Raw genomic sequence first — 16,522 nt, 5'->3', positions numbered from 1 at the left:
CTTAAAGACAAAAATTAATTCAGCTTGATTCTTCTCAAATTGAGGTAAATTTTTTTTTTTTTTGAGACAGAGTCTCGCACTGTCGCCCAGGCCGGAGTGCAGTGGCACGATCTTGGCTCACTGCAACCTCCGCCTCCCAGGTTCAAGCAATTCTCCTGCCTCAGCCTCCTGAGTAGCTGGGGCTACGGGCACATGCCACCATGCCCGGCCAATTTTTTGTATTTTTAGTAGAGACGGGGTTTTACCATATTGGTCAGCCTCATCTCAAACTCCTGACCTCATGATCCACCCAACTTGGCCTCCCAAAGTGCTGGGATTATAGGCGTAAGCCACCACGCCCAGCAGGCAAAATTTTATAGTACATTTTCAGCAAGATATTCTAGCTATTATTTTTTTTAAACTTCAGAATTCCTTCTAAAAGTAAAATTTCAGTTAGTTTATTTAGTCCTTAACACTTAAAAACTGAAGCTACAGACACACACATACACATATACATATACAATACACACAAACAAAATAGACCAGTTCCATGAAATCAGACATATACAGGAACGTCTTGATTACCCAACAAATCCTCTTCCCTTCCTTCCCTCATCAAATTGCTATGATTGAAGGCCCAGGAAGTTACCAACTACTTAGGGCTTTTAGAGTCATACATGTTGCATCCTGTTAACTTGGTGCTAGTGCTGTTGTTCACAGTAAGAGAAATGACAATATCCCCAGAGGCAGCAAAGTATTTTGCATGTTTATGCCTGTGAATTAACTGTCACCACATATTGCCTGCTGTCTTCCATCAATGCAGCTCATAGTACCCCAAAATGTGAAAAAATCCTACCACAAAACAGATGTGTCTTTTCATGTATAATTTGGTAGAAGGCAGAGCCTGATGATGAAGGGGTCCATTTTTCACTGGTATGCTAAAAAAAATCTAAATCTTTAAAAATCAGTTAGCCACACCAAGGCTCTCCTAAGCCATGAACAGAAGGCCAGTCTGAGTACTCCTTGAGGATGGCAATCTGTTAGTAAAATGAAAATGGGAACTCAAGGTGAGCCATTTTGCTCTAGCAATGAGGAGGGAGTTTTGTCCAGTATGCTCAGTTTATGTCGACATTCATTTAATATTGATTGTTGTAGTTTATGCCCTCTGCTCTGGGAACGGAAGAATGATGAACACTACTTCTTATAAAAAGTTTCAAGCCTTGTAACCCCTGTGAAAATAAATAGTCCAAATACCAGCTCCATTTCTTTCCCTGCAGGCACAGAAAAAGGAAAATTACTTATCAAATATTTTACTATGCTTTTTCTCTATTTCCTTCTCTTTCCCTAGGAAGAGTTTGCAGCATCCTGCATGCACATATCAAAATTAGTTCCGGGGGAAAATGAGCTCAGTCACTAAGTAACATTTAAACCAGAAAGTACCCAATTCCAAGGGCTAAACATCCATTTTATTATGTTGGCAAAAAAATTTAAGTACTACGCAATGGAAATGTGTCATCATTCTCACACTCTAGGAGATAACATAGGAGCCGATATTATTACATTACTGCCTATATTAAATATGTAAATAGCAGTTTTTGATAATGAGATAATTATATATGGTTTGTTTGTTTATTTTTTGAGATAGGATTTTGCTCTGTTTGTTGCCCAAGCTGGAATGCAGCAGTGATCACAGCTCGCTGTAGCCCCGACTTCCCAGCCTCAAGCAATCCTCCTGCCTCAGCCTCCCGAGTAGCTGGGACCACAGGCATAAGCCACTATGGCTGGCTAATTTTTTAAAATTTTAGTACAGGCATGGTCTTGCTACATTGCCCAGGATGATCTCAAATTCCAGGACTCCGGGTGCGGGGGCTCATGTCCATAATCCCAGCACTTTGGGAGGCCAAGGCGGGTAGATCACCTGAGGTCAGGAGTTCGAGACCAGCTGGCCAACAGGGAGAAACATCTTCTCTACTGAAAAAACAAAAATTAGCCAGGCATGGTGGTACACACCTGTAATCCCAGCTTCTCGGGAGGCTGAGGCAGGAGAATCACTTGAACCCGGGAGGCAGTGGTTGCAGTGAGCTGAGATTACACCACCGCACTCCAGCCTGGGGGACAGAGGAAGACTCCTTCTCAACAAAAAAAAAAAAAAAAAAAAAAAAAAATCCAGGCCTCAAGGGATCCTCCTGCCTCGACCTCCCCAAGTGCTGGGATTGCAGGCATGAGCCACAATGCCCGGCCTATGTACGGTTTTGTTACACCAGTCTCATTACAGTCACACTTTATATATATGCAACTGTAACTATCAAGAGTTATATCCTAGATAAGACTAGAAAGAATAAGTGCCAATAAATTCACATTAAAGTCATTGGAATGAATTTGGAAGGCAAACACTTCATTTTGACTTTGTGGAGGCAGCAGGCTTAAGGTTTGGCAAAAAGGAAAGGCATAAATTCTCTTGATGAAATTAAGCTGTATGAAATCCCTCAACATGATGAAAGTAAATTTATTTACCTGAATAGAGCTCACGTTTACTGTCCTTTCTTCTGGGCTTTCCTTAAAAACAAACAAACAAAAAACAAAACAAAACAAAAAAGAAGTGGGGAGATATGGGGATAGAAATACTTGGTTAGTACAAATCATCAGAAAATTAAGATGGCACTTCACTTGCTCATTTGCAAAGTTCTATTCCTACCATCACTTTTGGATTCCTTTCAAATATCCATCAGCTTTAAGAAATAACATTTTAAAAATTATTGCTAAGTTAAAACTCCTAAACTATGTATAACAGGCCGGGTACTAACCCAAACACCCATCAATCAATGAGTGGGTAAATAAACTGTGGCATATATATGATGAAATACTACTCAGCCATAAAAATGAATGAATTAATGGCATTTGCAGCAATCTAGATGGGATTGGAGACCATTATTCTAAGTGAAGTAACTCAGGAATGGAAAAAAAAACATCGTATGTTCTCACTCATAAGTGGGAGCTAAGCTCAGGATGCAAGGGCATAAGAATGACACAATGGACTCTGGGGACTCGGGGAAAGGGTGGGAAGGGAGTGAGGGATAAAAGACTACAAATTGGGTTCAGTGTATACTACTCGGGTGATGTGTGCACCAAAATCTCACAAATCACCACTAAATAACTTACTCATGTAACCAAATACCATCTGTCCCCCAAAAACCTATGGAAATAAAACATTGAAAAATAATAAATAAATAAACAAATAAATAATTGTTAATTATTTTTCCCTTTTAGCAATAAATCAATCTTCCTGAGGCTATTCCTTCCCCTTTCAGATGGGAATAATGGTGCCTAAACTTACAACCTTACAGGACTGCTTTGATAATCAAAGAGTCAATGTATATTGTGGTACTTAAAAAAAGAGGATAAGGCAGGAGCGGTGGCTCACACCTGTAATCCCAGCACTTAGGGAGGCCGAGGAGGGAGGACTACCTGAGGTCAAGAGTTCGAGACCAGCCTAACCAACATGGTGAAACCCATCTCTACTAAAAACACAAAAATTGGCTGGGTGTGGTGGCGGGTACCTATAATCCCAGCTACTCAGGAGGCTGAGACAGGAGAATTACTTGAACCCAGGAGGCAGAGGTTGCAGTAAGCCAAGATCGTGCCATTCCACTCCAGCCTGGGTGACAAGAGTGAAACTCTGTCTCAAAAAAAAAAAAAAAAAAGAGGGTAAGTTATTAAACAAAGGCAAGGCAAAACATTAGTACCATCATAATAATTATTATCATTACAATCATTTACGGCTGCACTTGACTCACTTGTCTTTATGAAGTTCAACATTACCTCATAAAAGTCTTACATGACAATCTAGCCTGAGCTATTTTCCAAACTAAACTGGTCACTTATATGCTTTAACATTTTTTATTCAATAGTCAAATCTGTTTGTTTCCAAGAATCTATAAGACTTGTAAAAAGAGTTTTTGGTCGCCCTTCCTGAATTTAGTAAGCCTGTGTGCTATAGAGGGTTACAAAAAAAAAAGTACCCAGTAATGTGTAAAAGGGAATTGTTATCCATCACCAAACAGGATTTATTCTAAGAATGCAAGGTTGGTTAAACATCTGAACCTCAATTAATATAATATACCATATCAGTAGAATAGAGGACAAAAACCACAAAACCATGTTTATAGATGCAGAAAAATCGTTTCACAACATCTAACACCCATTCATAAAAAAAAAAAAAAAAAAAAAAAAAACATTTGGCCAGGCGTGGTGGCTCACGTCTGTAATCCCAGCACTTTGGGAGGCCGAGGTGGGCAGATCACCTGAGGTCAGGAGTTCAAGACCAGCCTGGCCAACATGGTAAAACCCCATCTCTACTAAAAATACAAAAATTAGCCGGGCATGGTGGCAGGTGCCTATAATCCCAGCTACTTGGGACACTGAGGCAAGAGAATTGCTTGAACCCAGGAGGTGGAGGTTGCAGTGAGCCAAGACTGCACCACTGCACTCCAGCCTGGGCAAGAAGAACGAGATTCCACCAAAAAACACCATTCAACAAACTAGAAATAGAAGGGCAGTTCCCCAACCTGACAAACGACAAAGTGAAATGTTTCTCCCTACGATTAAGTGGCCGTTCTTGCCATTTTATTCGACATAGTACCTGAGGTTCTAGGCAGTACAATTAGGCAAGACAAAGAAAAGGCATTCAAATTTAAAAGGAAAAAACAAAACTATCTCTATTTGCAGAAGACATAATCTTGTATGTGGAAAATCCTAAGGAATATACCAAAAAGCTATAAAAACTAATAAATGAGTTCAACAACATTATGAGATATAAGATCAATATATGGATGCAGATCAATTGCATTTCTATATAATAGCAATAAGCAATCCAAAACTGAAATCAAGAAAAATATTCCATTTATGATAACATCAAAAAACACAATACTTAGGAATAAATTTAACCAAAGAAGTATAAAATTTATAATCTGAAAACTGCAAAATATTGTTGAAAAAAACTGAAGACCTACATAAATGGAACAACATATGATGTTCATGCATTGGAAGAATATTATTAGGATGGCAATACTACCCAAATTTCTACAGATTACAAGCTATTATCTATCAGAATAGCAGCTGGATTCTTTTTTTTTTTTTTTTTTGAGACAGAGTTTTGCTCTTTCACCCAGGCTGGAGTGAAGTGGCGCAATCTCAGCTCACTGCAACCTCCGCTCCCCGGGTTCAAGCGATTCTCCCACCTCAGCCTCTCGAGTAGCTGGCAGCTGGGATTACAGGCATGTGCCACTACGCCTGGCTAATTTTTGTACTTTTAGTAGAGAAATGGCCAGCATTTCACCATGTTGGCCAGTCTGGTCCCAAACTCTTGACCTCAGGTGGTCCACCCATCTCAGTCTCCCAAAGTGCTAGGATTACAGGTGTGAGCCACTGTGCCTGGCCTGGATTCTTTATAGAAATTAATAAGCTGGTTCTAAAATTCATATGGAATTTCAAGGAACCAAGAATAGCCAAAACAATCTTGAAAAAGAAGAACAAGTTGGGGAACTCATATTTCCTGATTTCAAATCTTACTACAAAGCTATACTAATCAAGACAGCATTTACTGGCATAAGGATAGACATATAGATCCATAAAATAGAATTAAGAGTCCATACATCTATGGTCCATTGATTTTAGACAAGGGTGCCAAGACATTTTAATGGGAAAGAGTAGCCTTTTCAACAAATGGTGTGGGTACATTTGTGTACTCACACACACAAAAATGAAGTTGTATACTTAAATCATAACATATACAAGAGATAAAACCGATTTTAAAAACCCAAATATGAGAGTTAAAACTATAAAATTCTCAGACAAAACAGAGGAGTAAATCTTTATAACCTTGGGTTAGGCAGTGATTTCTTAAGCTCTGACAACAAAAGCATAAGCAATAGGAAAAAAAAGTGAAATTTCATTTCATCAAAATTAAAAACTTTTGTAAATCAAAAGACATTAACAAAAAAGTAAAGACAACCCACAAAATTGGAGACAACTTTTGCAAATTACATATTTGATAAAGGAACTATTATAACTTGATAATAAAATCACAAATAAACTCATTAAAAAATGAGCAAAGGGCCAGGTGTGGTGGCTCACACCTGTAATCCCAGCACTCTGGGAGGCCAACCCGGATGGACCATTTGAGCCCAGGAGTTCCAGACCAGCCTGGGCAATATGGTGAAACCCTGTCTACAAAAAATGAGTCAGGAGTGGTGGTGTGCACTTGTAGTCCCAGCTACTCAGGAGGCTGAAGTGGGAGGATCAATTGAGCTCTGGAGTTCAAGGCTGCAGTAAGTTGTGATTGTGCCACTACCCTCCATCCTGAGCTACCGAACGACCATCTCAAAAAAAAAAAAAAAAAGTAAGAAACTAAAAAACTTAAAAAAAAAAAATTTAAACATTTCTATTCTGAATAGAACTTCTCCAAAGAAAATATATAAATGATCAATAAGCACATGAAAAGATGTTAAACATCAATAGCTACCATGGAAATGCAAATCAATACCACAATGAAATACCACTTCACACATCCAGGATGGCTAGAACCAAAAAAAAAAAAAAAAAAAAAGATAAAAAGTGTTAGGAAAGAGGTGGAGAAAATGGAACTCTCACATACTGCTGATGGGAATGTGAAATGGTGCTGCCACTTTGGAAAACAGTCTGGAAGTTCTTGCAGTGGTTAAACATAGAGTTACCATATGATCTAGTATTCCCACTCTTAAGTATATATACCCAAGGTATATACACCCAAGAGAAATGAAAACATATGTCCACACAAAACCTTTTACAAGAATACTTATTCACAATCACCAAAAAGTGAAAACAACAAAAATGTCCATCAATTGATAAATGAATACAATGTGTCATATCTATCAAATGAATATTATTTATCAGTAAAAACAAAGTACTGATACATGCCATAAGACAGCTGAATGCTGAAAACATTATGCTAAGTGAAAGAAGCCAGGCAGGGCACTGTGGCTCATGCCTGTAATCCCAGCACTATGGGAGGCTGAGCAGATTACCTGAGGTCAGGAGTTAAGAGACCAGCCTGGCCAACATGGTGAAACCCTGTCTCTACTAAAAATACAAAAAATTAGCTGGGCATGGTGGCAAGTGCCTCAGGAGGCTAAGGCAGGAGAATCGCTTGAACCGAGGAGGCAGAGGTTGCAGTGAGCCGGAATGGTACAACTGCACTCCAGCCCAGGCGACAGAGCAAGACTCTGTCTCAAAAAAGAAAAAGAAAGAAGCCAGTCACAGAAGACCACATATTGTATGATTTCATTGATTTGAAACTTCTAGAGGCCAGGCCGGGTGGGTCACGCCTGTAATCCCAGCACTTTGGGAGGCCGAGGTGGGCGGATCACAAGGTCAGGAGTTCGAGACCAGCCTGACCAACATGGTGAAACCCCGTCTCTACTAAAAATACAAAAAAGTTAGCCAGGCATGGTGGCACACGCCTGTCATCCCAGCTATTGGGGGGCTGAGGCAGGAGAATAGCTTGAACCCAGGAGGCAGAGGTTGCAGTGAGCCGAGATTGCGTCATTGCACTCCAGCCTGGGCAGCAGAGCGAGACTCCGTCTCAAAAAAAAAAGGAACTTCTAGAACAGGCAAATACATAGATATATAAAGTAGATTAGTGTTTGCTTAAGACTGGGAGGTGGGAGGCCATGGGGAATGATAGCTAAGGGGTGTGATGTTTCTTTTGGGAATAATGAAAATGTTCTAAAATTGATGATAGTGATGGATGCACAGTTCTATGACTAAACTAAAAGCCATTGAACTGCGTATTTGTTTTTTGTTGTTCTTGTGTTTTGTTTTTTGTTTTTTTTGAGATGGAGTCTTGCTGTCACCTGGGCTGGAGTGCAGTGATGCCATCTCGGCTCACTGCAACCTCTGCCTCCTGGGTTCAAGTGATTCTCCTGTCTCAGCTTCCTGAGTAGCTGGGACTACAGGCACGTGCCACAACGCCTGGCTAATTTTTTGTACTTTTAGTAGAGATGGGGTTTTGCCATGTTGGCCAGGCTGGTCTCAAACTACTGACCTCAAGTGATCTGCCTGCCTTGGCCTCCCAAACTGCTACAATTACAGGCGTGAGCCACCCCGTGCCTGGCCTCATCATGCTATTCTACCTTTGTTATGTTTGACACTTTTCCATAACAAAAGGTAGATTTTTTTTTTTTTAAGTAACAAGGTGCTAATGCTACGGTAAGGAGTTACAAGGCCAAAATATAGAAGATGATAACCCAAAGAAGTCAGTCTAATACTCAAAATCACTTTTGGCCTGAGGGAATTTGCCAATCCAGAGGAATTTGCTACCAAAGTGAACTGTACTTCCACGGCCTCAAAGAACTAAGGTAATTAAATTCAGAGCACAGGGTTTTCCAAAATTGGGAACTCTTATAAATCATGCCCCACTTTAAACTTGGAAACCCAATGGGCTATACTTTCAAGGTAAGACATAACCAGAAGTAAATTAGTCCTCTTACAAGCTTGCAGTCTGACCTCCTATAGTTCAGGGAATCTCAGACACAGAACTTGGATTAGGGTAGTGCCAGACAAAGAGCACCACTGGGTACCAGTAAGAAGCAAAGGCAAGTCCTCTGTGCAGAAAGATATCATTTCAGTGTTCAAATTATTTCTACAAAATAATAGTCCAAGTATCCAGCACATGGTCAAAGATAACCGGGCACACAAAGAAACAAAGCAGTATGAGGAAGAAGCACAAAAGAGGTAAAAAAAAAAAAAAAAAAAAAAAAAAGCGGGGAACAGAAACAGACATTCAAAAACTTCAGACGATGGAATTATCAAATACAGATTATAAAACAATGCTTACTAAGTTTAAAGAAAGGAAACACTGGATGGAAAAAACAAAAAGCAATAGAAATGGTTATCTCAAGGCAGAAGATGGTAAAAGATGGAAGAGGAAAGGACAGAAGAGAGATTTTCATAGTATAGAATTATGTACATTTTTACATATTTCAAAATAAAATCTAAAAACAAAAAGTAGCCAGGCACAGTGGTGCACACCTTTAATTCCAGCACTTTGGGAGACTGAGGCAGGCATCTCGCTTGAACTCAGGAGTTTGAGACCAGCCTGGGCAACATGGCGAAACTCCATCCCTACAAATATGAAAAAACTAGCCAGGAGCGTTGGCACACGCCTGTAGTCCCAGCTACTCAGGTGGCAGAGATGGGAGGATCACTTGAGCTCCCGAAGTCAAGGCTGTAGTGAGCCAAGATTGTGACAGTGCACTCCATCCTGGGGGACAGAGAGTGAGAATGACACCTTGTCTTAAAAAGAAAAATAAGGCAATCTGTAAAACACGAAAACAAACAGAAATAACAAATATACCTAACTGCATGTAAAATACAGTATGTGCACCTTACATTTGCAGAAGGATTTAGTCCAGCAGGAAAAAGACCTGCAAACATTTAAAATTTCATCTAGTAGCCTCATGTTAGTAGTAATATGAATATTATTAATTTGACACAGGTTTTTGTATATTGTATGATAAGTTATTATGAAGGCAAGAAAAGAGAAAAAGACAAGAAGAAATATCAGAAAATCACTATACTATAGTCTCTGAAATTCTTCTATGTAGTTAAAAAATATAATTCTTACTCAAATATTCAAATCAATCAATATGGTTTCAGAGGCTTATGTATTATTTTCCTCAGCATCTAGTCCTTGACTACATTTCAAAACCTCATCTCCTACCATGTTATAGTCTAGCCCAGTGGCTCTCAACTCTTGTTGTATATCAGAACTATTTAAAAGGTGGGTCCTGAATGTCACCCTAGAGTTATTAAATCAGAGTCTCAGCATGGGAGCAGCTAAGGATGTACACTTTGAAAAAGCACCACTGGCTGGGCGCGGTGGCTCATGCCTATAATCTCAGCACTTTGGGAGACCGAGGCAGGCAGATCACCTGAAGTCAGGAGTTCAAGACCACCCTGGCTAACATGGTGAAACCCTGTCTCTACTAAAAATATAAAAATTAGCCGGGCATGGTGGCGGGCACTTGTAATCCCAGCTATTCGGAAGGCTGAGGCAGGAGAATCGCTTGATCGTGGGAGGCAGAGGTTGCAGTGAGCCAAGATCGCACCACTGTACTCTAGCCTGGGCGAAAGAGCGAGACTCCATCTCAAAAAAAAAAAAGCAAAAAAAAAAAAAAAAAGCACCACTGACAACTCTGCTGCTCAGTCAGTGTAGAATCACCGCTCTAGCCCTACAATTCTACCTCATGTTCCTCAAACATGACAGGCTCTAACATAGGGGTCATCCAACCACAGCCCAAGACCAAAACTCTAGCTCAACACCTGGCTTTGTAAATAAATTTTTTACTGGAATACAACTATAACCATTTGTTTATGCTTTGTCTACAGTTGCTTTCATGCTACAATGATAAAGTTGAGTACTCTTGACACAGACCATGTGGCCTGTAAAATCTAAAATATTTACAATCTGGCCCTCTACAAGAAAAGTTTGCTGACTTCTGTTCTATATTTGCTCTGCATCTTTGCACTTTTCCTCAAACTCTGTTCCTATCTTGACAAGCTCATGTTCACGCTTCAAAATTTCAATCAGCATCATTTCTGCAAATCCTGAACTTAGCACCCCTTTATATTTTTTCATCTCTGTACTTTCTCCTATTATATCACTCATTATTGTTTTTTCTAAGATGTCTGTTTAATGACTGCTTCCCTGACTAGATGTTAAGCTCTCTGACGACAACACTCAGAGGGTCTTACTCACTATAGTGCCTGGTTCATTGTATACATATATTAAAATTTATTCAATGAATATCTCCCACACCCTGCACACTTTTTTTCATTTTGTTAGATTTCTCAATGTTTCAGTCTGTTAAGGGAATCCTGAGTCCAACTTCTTTCAGGTTATTTGTAATTCCACCCTGTTGTCTCATCCATGCATTTCAGATACTACCATTTGAGTTCTTCTCCATGTCACACACACATAATGTTGAAAGTGACAGGGCTGAGAATTAAGTCCTAAAAGGACACACACAAACATAAACCCTCCTCCATTGATATCAATCCATTAAATCAGCAGTCTTTGACTAAGATTCTAACTCTAATTGTACTATTATCTAGCCTATATTTTCTATCTTGTCTAGAAGGATTTTATGAGAGCTTCCACATCTATGAAGCCTTTCCTTACATAGCACCACCTCTACCCAGGCAGGACTGGACTAATCACTCCCCCATCCTTCTTACAACTGAACCTTTTCTCATTTTGCCACACTGTATTAGAGTAATTTGTTTACAAGCCTATCTCTGCTACAAGCCCAAGCTCTCTTAGAGGACAGAAACTTACTTAAATTAACTGGAATCTCAGAGCCTAGCACAATGCCCAAAATTTAGTTGTTACTTAAAAAAAAATTACTAAACACGTGTCTTACAATTCAGACACATTAAATTTATGGCATTTCCTATATACGCCATCACAGTATTACAATACAAAATCTAAAAATTCTTTCAATACCCTTACCTGCAGCAAAAAGGAAACAGCATAACTCAAGAAAGAAGGATGATGGATTACATTTAAACTGTTTTTATATTCAGTCACTCCAGTTTTTTCTAGGATTTCAGGGTCAATATATATTCCTTTCCCAAAGGGTTTAGACGTCCACAGGCAACCAACCATTGATGTCAAATAGTGATTAAATTCTTGATAAGTCTTGCTGCTGAAATTGAACTCTGATTTTGTCTAACGGGAAAGAAATAAAAAATTGTCACTATCACCTATTTTCCCTTTCCTTCTTATTCCCATCAGGTCATAAATATCTAGACTTAATTTTTAAACAAAAGTGATTTAACACAGAGCTTTCTTATTCATACCTTTTGTACCAACTCATTTTTCTTTGCAGCAGTCAAATTTTTACGATACCTAACAGAAAAAACAAACAGAATGAAACATTTAACATGACTTTGAATATAATGCCTTTGAAATGGTAAAATTTAAAAAAAAATACATTTTAAATGTAAATATATGCAAATGTGCATATACACAAATATCCAGTGGTCTAGTTAAGGATTTTATCCTTTTGTGGTACATTCTCCTCAAGTGAAAATTAACAGAGGCTCAATAAATTGTATACTTAAGTTGTATACTTGACTAAATAAAAAATAAGCAATGAAAAATGCTTTCAATGTTTCACTATTAAAAATTTAATAGAATTCTCACTCATAAATGGGAGTTGAATGATGAGAACACATGGACACAGGGAGGAGAACATCACACACTGGGGCCTGCCAGGGGGTGGGGGGCAAGGGGAGGAAGAGCATTAAGACAAATACCTAATGCATGCAGGTCTTAAAACCTAGATGATGGGTTCATAGGTGCAGCAAACCACCATGGCACATGTATACCTACGTAACAAACCTGCACATTCTGCACATGTATCCCAGAATTTAAAGTAAAATAATAAAAAAAAAATTAATAGAGGCTCAAAAGCAGTCACTGATATAGAATATATTTTCCTAATGTAAAAAAAAAAAGGTGCAGCGGAAAGGATAAAGGGGAAATTCTTGTCTGAGAACTATTAACAACTAATTAGTTTTTTTTTTTTTTTTTTTTTTTTTTTTGAGATGGAGTCTCGCTCTGTCACCCAGGCTGGAGTGCGGTGGCCTGATCTCAGCTCACTGCAAGCTCCGCCTCCCGGGTTCACGCCATTCTCCTGCCTCAGCCTCCTGAGTAGCTGGGACTACAGGCGCCCGCCACCACGCCCGGCTAATTTTTTGTATTTTTAGTAGAGACGGGGTTTCACTGCGGTCTCGATCTCCTGACCTTGTGATCCGCCTGCCTCGGCCTCCCAAAGTTTTTAAACATTTTAACCTTGACACATTCCTACAAGTTATGCCAACAAGGTCTACACTAAGCTGAGCATGGTGGCTCATGCCTGTAACCCCAGCACTTTGGGAGGCCAAGGTGGGTGGATCACCTGAGGTCAGGAGTTCGAGACGAGCCTGGCCAACATGGTGAAACCCTGCTCTATGAAAAATACAAAAAATTAGCCAGGCGTGGTGGCAGTCGCCTGTAATCCTAGCTACTCAGGAGGCTGAGGGGGAGAATCGCTTGAACCCGGGAAGCAGAGGTTGCAGTGAGCCAAGATTATGTCACTGCACTCGAGTGATAAGAGCGAAACTCCGTCTCAAAAAAAAAAGTCTACACTTATGGACTGAAGAAACTAATTTCAGTCCACAAGTGAAAGAATTAGAGGAGACCAGAAATAATACTTACAGTTTCACATAATTGGCAATAGCTCCCCTTATCTCCCAGAAAATGTTATTTTTACCAGAGAAGCTACAAACACTCAAAGCAATTATCACCAAATGACTAATTTTTCCTGAAGACACAACAACTAGAATGAACAACGCTGAGTGCAACAGTACCATTGCACAACAAGTCCTTAACTATGAATTTTTTTTTTATTCCGTAGCCACAGCAGTGGAGGAGTTAAAAACAACACGGCTACCATGGCCTCATATCGGAAGGTCATGTCCAAAAGCAAGCCACATTTCCGATTTCCAGAGGCCCTGGCAGAAGACGAGTAGGAATATTTATTGTATTATAGCTGAAAGAGGAAGAGAGAATTATAATACATTGTTTCATAAAATGGTAAAAAGGCTTTGTACCTGTGCATAATAAAACACAGCTGGTTCAGGATGCTGGTATCCAGGCTGAGGAGTGCAGAATAGAAGATCCCAGGAGGAAACAACACCACTAACGGAAGGTTATAATTTATATATATGTCACACACCTTGGAGGAAGAATGATAACATCAGTATATAGAGTATTCCCCAGAACTCCTCAACTAAGTTCACCCAAAGAATCATCAGTATAAGATAAGCAATAATATAACATTAGCTTTGGACATGCCTAACTCCTAAATAAACAAGTAACTACAAGCTTGCTTAAAATATACTTCACCAAACATCAACTACACTATACAGGATTATTTCCAGAAGGCCATTACTCAAATCTTTCATTCTTTGGCGGGGAAAGGTCTTAAAGTTAGGGGACAGGGTAGATTAAGGAAGTATTTCTTTCTCCTTAAGTCCCATAATACTTACTTATCATATGAGTTAGCTGTCAACCTAGAAAACAAAGGAGCATGCTTCTAAGCAAATGCATAACACAAGACAACTAGGTATTAGTAAAGAGAGGAAGCTGGGAAAAGTGAGACTATAATGGATACTTCATGGATAATATTAAATTGGTGCAAAAGTAATTGTGGTTATTGCTATTGTTTTCAATGGCAAAAACTGCAATTACTTTTGCACCAACCTATAGTTCTGTCCAGGTCATATACTATAAAACAATAAAAGGGTACTAGGTAGCAAGAGAAGTAAGGCAGTTGAAAGGTAGAAATTGAGATCTGAAGAAACAACAAGATATTTTTGGTTTCTGCCAGGGTTGGGAACGGGATGAACAAAAAATAATGCTAACAATAGACTTCTCTCTAGGGCCAGTATTAACACAGGTCAATGTAGTGGTACCTGGCCCTAAATAAAGGCATTTGTCTTTCCACTTTGTTTATGAAAGTGAGTTATTCTGGGGAGAAAATAATCATGAACTTCAAAATGTGAGGTTATTTTAATGATGCTAATAAGATCATAGCCCACCTTAATGGTTGTACATAAAATTTAAACAATAAGCCAGTAAAGTGGACAGCCTTCACAAAAATCCAAATGGGGAAAATGTAATGTGTACTACCTTCTCATAGAAATCCAAAATAAAGTGCAGCAAGAAAGTACTGTTGCTCTCCAAGCGCATTGCAGTAGTGGATAACCACCCTACATAGTGGATCAGTTTAGACACAGAGTTCATGGATCCACCCAAAGTTGTCTCTCTGCAATAAGAAACCATAACATTCAGATACAGAGTAAGAATAGTGTTCACAATTTCCAAGCTAAAGCTAAATAATATAAAGCAAAAAGTTGGTGAAGATTTTAAAAACTATCAGTGCTCCAATGTATAATTCACTTTTTAAAAAAATCACAGTGATTACTCACAAAACTACACTTAGCCCTCCAGGGAACCATTAAGATGAATTCATAGAACATTCTAAGCAATCAGACTCTACTAGTAAATACCAGAGAAATAAAGTATTAAGCTCCAAGCAGATATGAAAATTCTCAAGTGAGATATATAAAAACCATTAGAAAAATAGGTATTCCATTAAAAGTTAAGTGGGGAAAAAAAGTTCACATAAAAGTGACATGAAAAATTCAGGGCCGGGCACAGTGGCTCACGCCTATAATTCCAGCACTTAGGGAGGTGAAGGTGGGGGGCTCTCTTGAATACAGGGGTTTGAGACCATCCTGGGCAACATGGCAAAAACCCCATCTTTACAAAAAATACAAAAATTAAGTGAGGTGGTGGCGCATGCCTCTAGTTCCAACTACTCAAGAGGCTGAGGTGGGAGGATCACTTGAGCCTGGGAAGCAAAGGTTGCAGTAAGCGAGATTGCACCACCGCACTCTAGCCTGAGCAACAGAGCAAGGCTCTGTTTAAAAAAAAAAAAAAAAAAAATTCAAGCCAGGTGCAGTGGCTCACACCTGTAATCCCAGCACTTTGGGAAGCCAAGGCAGTTGGATTACTTGAGGTCAGGAGTTTGAGACCAGCCTAGCCAACATGGTGAAACCCTGTCTCTACTAAAAATACAAAAATTAGCCAGGTGTAATGGTGGGTGCCTATAATCCCAGTTACTTGGGAAGTTGGGCCAGGAGAATCGCTTCGGGAGGTGGAGGTTGCAGTAAGCCAAGATCATGCCACTGCACTCCAGCCTGAGCAACGGAGCAAGACTCTGTCTCAAAAAAAAAATTCAGGATAAAATGTGAAAATGAACAAAATGATACAGTAAACTAGAAAAAATGAGAACTAATTTATCCCAACCAAATCAAAAGTGATTTAAAGGAATAAACATTAAAATGACTTTAGGAATCATTTCCTATACTGTCAGTAACACTGCAACACAGATCGAAGGAAAACTACAGTACACAAATCAAAACTCAGTTTTGCCTTAATTCCTGAGCTAAAATGCTATTAAACATATTTTCACTTGAATTTGGCTGGGGTCAGTGGCCCACGCCTGTAATCCCAGCACTTTGGGAGGCCGAGGCAGGCGGATCACCTGAGGTCGAGAGTTTAAGACCAGCCTGGCCAACATGGTGAAACGCCACCTCTACTAAAAATACAAAAATTAGCCAGGTATGGTGGTGCACACCTATAATCCCAGTTACTAGGGAGGCTGAGGCAGGAGAATCCCTTGAACCCAGGAGGTGGAGGTTGCAGTGAGCCAAGATCATGCCATTGCACTCCAGCCTGGCCTGGGCGACAGAGTGAGACTCCATCTCAAAAAAAAAAAAAAAAAATATATTATATATATATATATATATTTTCACTTGAATTCAATTCAACCCTAAAAGGGAATTAGCAAAATTTCTGGCATCTTTTATTCTTCTAGTAAAAAAGCAGATC

General features: G+C 39.4%; 1 protein-coding gene across 2 annotated transcripts in view; it reads right to left on the bottom strand.

The window, feature by feature from the left end:
- Positions 1-417: 417 nt before the first annotated feature.
- The window catches only part of CENPI (centromere protein I), a 65,415-nt gene continuing 49,310 nt past the window's right edge, over positions 418-16,522 (bottom strand). For both annotated transcript variants that reach the window (XM_028841983.2, XM_028841984.2), the window contains exons 17-22: positions 14,756-14,891; positions 13,675-13,799; positions 11,878-11,926; positions 11,528-11,746; positions 2,494-2,535; positions 418-1,250 (exon numbers count right to left, since the gene is read on the bottom strand). In XM_028841983.2, coding sequence (XP_028697816.2) covers positions 1,116-1,250; positions 2,494-2,535; positions 11,528-11,746; positions 11,878-11,926; positions 13,675-13,799; positions 14,756-14,891 — 706 coding nt within the window. In that variant the 3' untranslated portion in view covers positions 418-1,115. The remainder of the gene's footprint in view (positions 1,251-2,493; positions 2,536-11,527; positions 11,747-11,877; positions 11,927-13,674; positions 13,800-14,755; positions 14,892-16,522) is intronic.

The sequence above is a fragment of the Macaca mulatta genome, chromosome X (assembly GCF_049350105.2).
Source record: "Macaca mulatta isolate MMU2019108-1 chromosome X, T2T-MMU8v2.0, whole genome shotgun sequence".
In the NCBI taxonomy this organism is placed as follows: domain Eukaryota; kingdom Metazoa; phylum Chordata; class Mammalia; order Primates; family Cercopithecidae; genus Macaca; species Macaca mulatta.
This window is presented reverse-complemented; position numbering and strand designations above follow the sequence as displayed.